Source organism: Apium graveolens, chromosome 8, assembly GCF_009905375.1.
Source record: "Apium graveolens cultivar Ventura chromosome 8, ASM990537v1, whole genome shotgun sequence".
NCBI lineage: Eukaryota > Viridiplantae > Streptophyta > Magnoliopsida > Apiales > Apiaceae > Apium > Apium graveolens.
In genome coordinates this window covers 67,015,815-67,017,761 of record NC_133654.1, presented here as the reverse complement: position 1 = coordinate 67,017,761, position 1,947 = coordinate 67,015,815, and the positions used below count along the sequence as shown (strand labels likewise).

Here is a 1,947-nt window from a genome sequence, read left to right as displayed (position 1 = left end):
TGTCTTTCTTCGCGTAGAGGCAGAAGGATGAAAAAATTTGGTGTTGGCATCCCTTTCTGTTAACCGAAAGATCTTTGCCCTCTGTTTCCAGTAAACCTCTTCATGAAGAAGAAGTTCAATCAACTTTTCTCTCTCTTCAAAGTACATCTTCACCCCGTTACTGTCAATACGATTCACAAGCGTGGATAACAACTCTTTTTTGCTTCTTCACTTTGTTGCGAAACTTGTGAAAAAGGTCCTCCCCCATCGAGCCATAAAATTCGACACTGAAATAAGCTTTGGGATAATATGAGAAGGAGGAAGAGAGAGCCAAAAATCAGACGTTTTCTTATGAAAGTTTGGCTCCTGGAGCCAAGTATTCTCAAATCGAAACTGAAACTCCATCTGAGTAAAATCCAAACTATACAAGTCTAGAAGAATAAGATCGTGGTCTGAAACAGAAGTACGGATTACTGAGAGCTTACACATAGGAAAGGAGTGCGGCCATGATCGAGTAGCAAATGCCCTGTCCAGTCTTTCCTTTACCCAATCACTAGTACCCCGAAACTTCTCCCAGGTAAAGCTACCACCTTGAAGACTGATCTCAGCTAACATAGAATCGTCAATAACAGCTTGAAATCATGCCATAAGGGACCGAGCTCTAGGAGTACCCCCCACTTATCAGCATCATACAACAAATCATTAAAATCACCAATTATCACCCATGGAATCTGAGCCACATCAGCCAACCTACGAATAATATTCCAAGATGTTCTCATACGATCACTCTCAGGACAACCATAGAAACAGGATGGAGACCACACAGCAGCCCCATTATTAAGAAAATTGACATTAACATGATTTCGAGAATAACTAGTGACTTCGCAGTTCACATTATTCCGCCAAAAAATCGCTAAACCGCCACTTCGACCAACTCTATCTACTGAAAAGCATTGAGCAAAACCAAACTTAACTCGTAATTCTTCAACTTTATTTGCATAAGAAATAGTTTCAGATAAAAATAGAAATTTAGGCTTATGAGTCCTAATCAGGTCACCAAGAACTCGAACTGTACGAGGAAGACCCAAACCTCGACAGTTCCAACTAAGGACATTCATTGGGGCTGGCTAGCTTGCCTTGCAAGGTTAGCTAAATCAGAAGTAGAAGAAACTAGACAATCAACATTAGAAAGACTAGTTTCAGGTTGTGTTCCCCCTTTGCCACCTTATGTTTCCATGAATATACTCTCATATGGGCCTCTCATTCTCTTGTTGCGTTCCTCTATGCTAAGCCCAATTAGCTCCTCTTCAGAAGCCCAATATTATTTTTAAAATTTGCCGCTACTAAAGCCCCATTTTTACTCCCATAACTGAACCACAGATTAGTAGCTATACCAGATAATGTAGAGCTAACATTACGCTCATGAGTACCAGCTTTTATCACTTGTTTACCAGAATCCCCTAAAAATTGCTGAATGAAATTTGAATTCCCGTGAAACACGTCCCAATCAGAATCTCTTTCATCACGGAGAAATTTGTTATGATCTTGCCCAACCGATTTCCTTGTCGGAGCCCTGAGCCATGGCCCCCAATCTCGGACGATATCCGTGGTACTCACAGTAAGTTTCTTGGCACAAAAACATTCCGTATGAGTCACCAGACCACACACAAAGCAGAAGTCTCCAAGTCTCTCATACTTGCACTGGACAGTACATTCTACTCCATTCTTCCTGCATATCTTCTTTTTACGTTTTAGAGGCTGCCTCACATCGATACTGATTTTGATACACATACATTCTCGCCAGATGCTAGAATTATTATTTGGATCATAAGAAATAAACGAACCAAAGAAATTACCGAGTTGCTTCCCAACTACCTCTGTCATTAATCCTGAAGGAACACCAAATAGATGAATCCAAAACTGCAGGTTTAAAAGGGGAACTTCCAGAGGGTCTTCACCAGTAGGGGT

At 41.0% G+C, this 1,947-nt stretch overlaps 1 protein-coding gene across 1 annotated transcript; it reads right to left on the bottom strand.

The window, feature by feature from the left end:
• Positions 1-207: 207 nt before the first annotated feature.
• LOC141679663 (uncharacterized) lies at positions 208-1,097 on the bottom strand. Its single transcript, XM_074486104.1, has 2 exons — positions 692-1,097; positions 208-587 (listed from the first exon to the last, which is right to left on the bottom strand). Exons 1-2 carry the CDS (start codon positions 1,095-1,097, stop codon positions 208-210), a joined length of 786 nt encoding a protein of 261 aa, XP_074342205.1.
• Positions 1,098-1,947: the final 850 nt, after the last annotated feature.

Bases quoted from the DNA above. Each gene is read 5' to 3' on its own strand.
- LOC141679663 (XM_074486104.1), bottom strand. From the start codon at position 1,097: ATGAATGTCCTTAGTTGGAACTGTCGAGGTTTGGGTCTTCCTCGTACA. The intron at 588-691 runs GTGATTTTAATG...ATTCTATGTTAG, and splicing joins GATTCCATGGGTGATAATTG to CTGAGATCAGTCTTCAAGGT.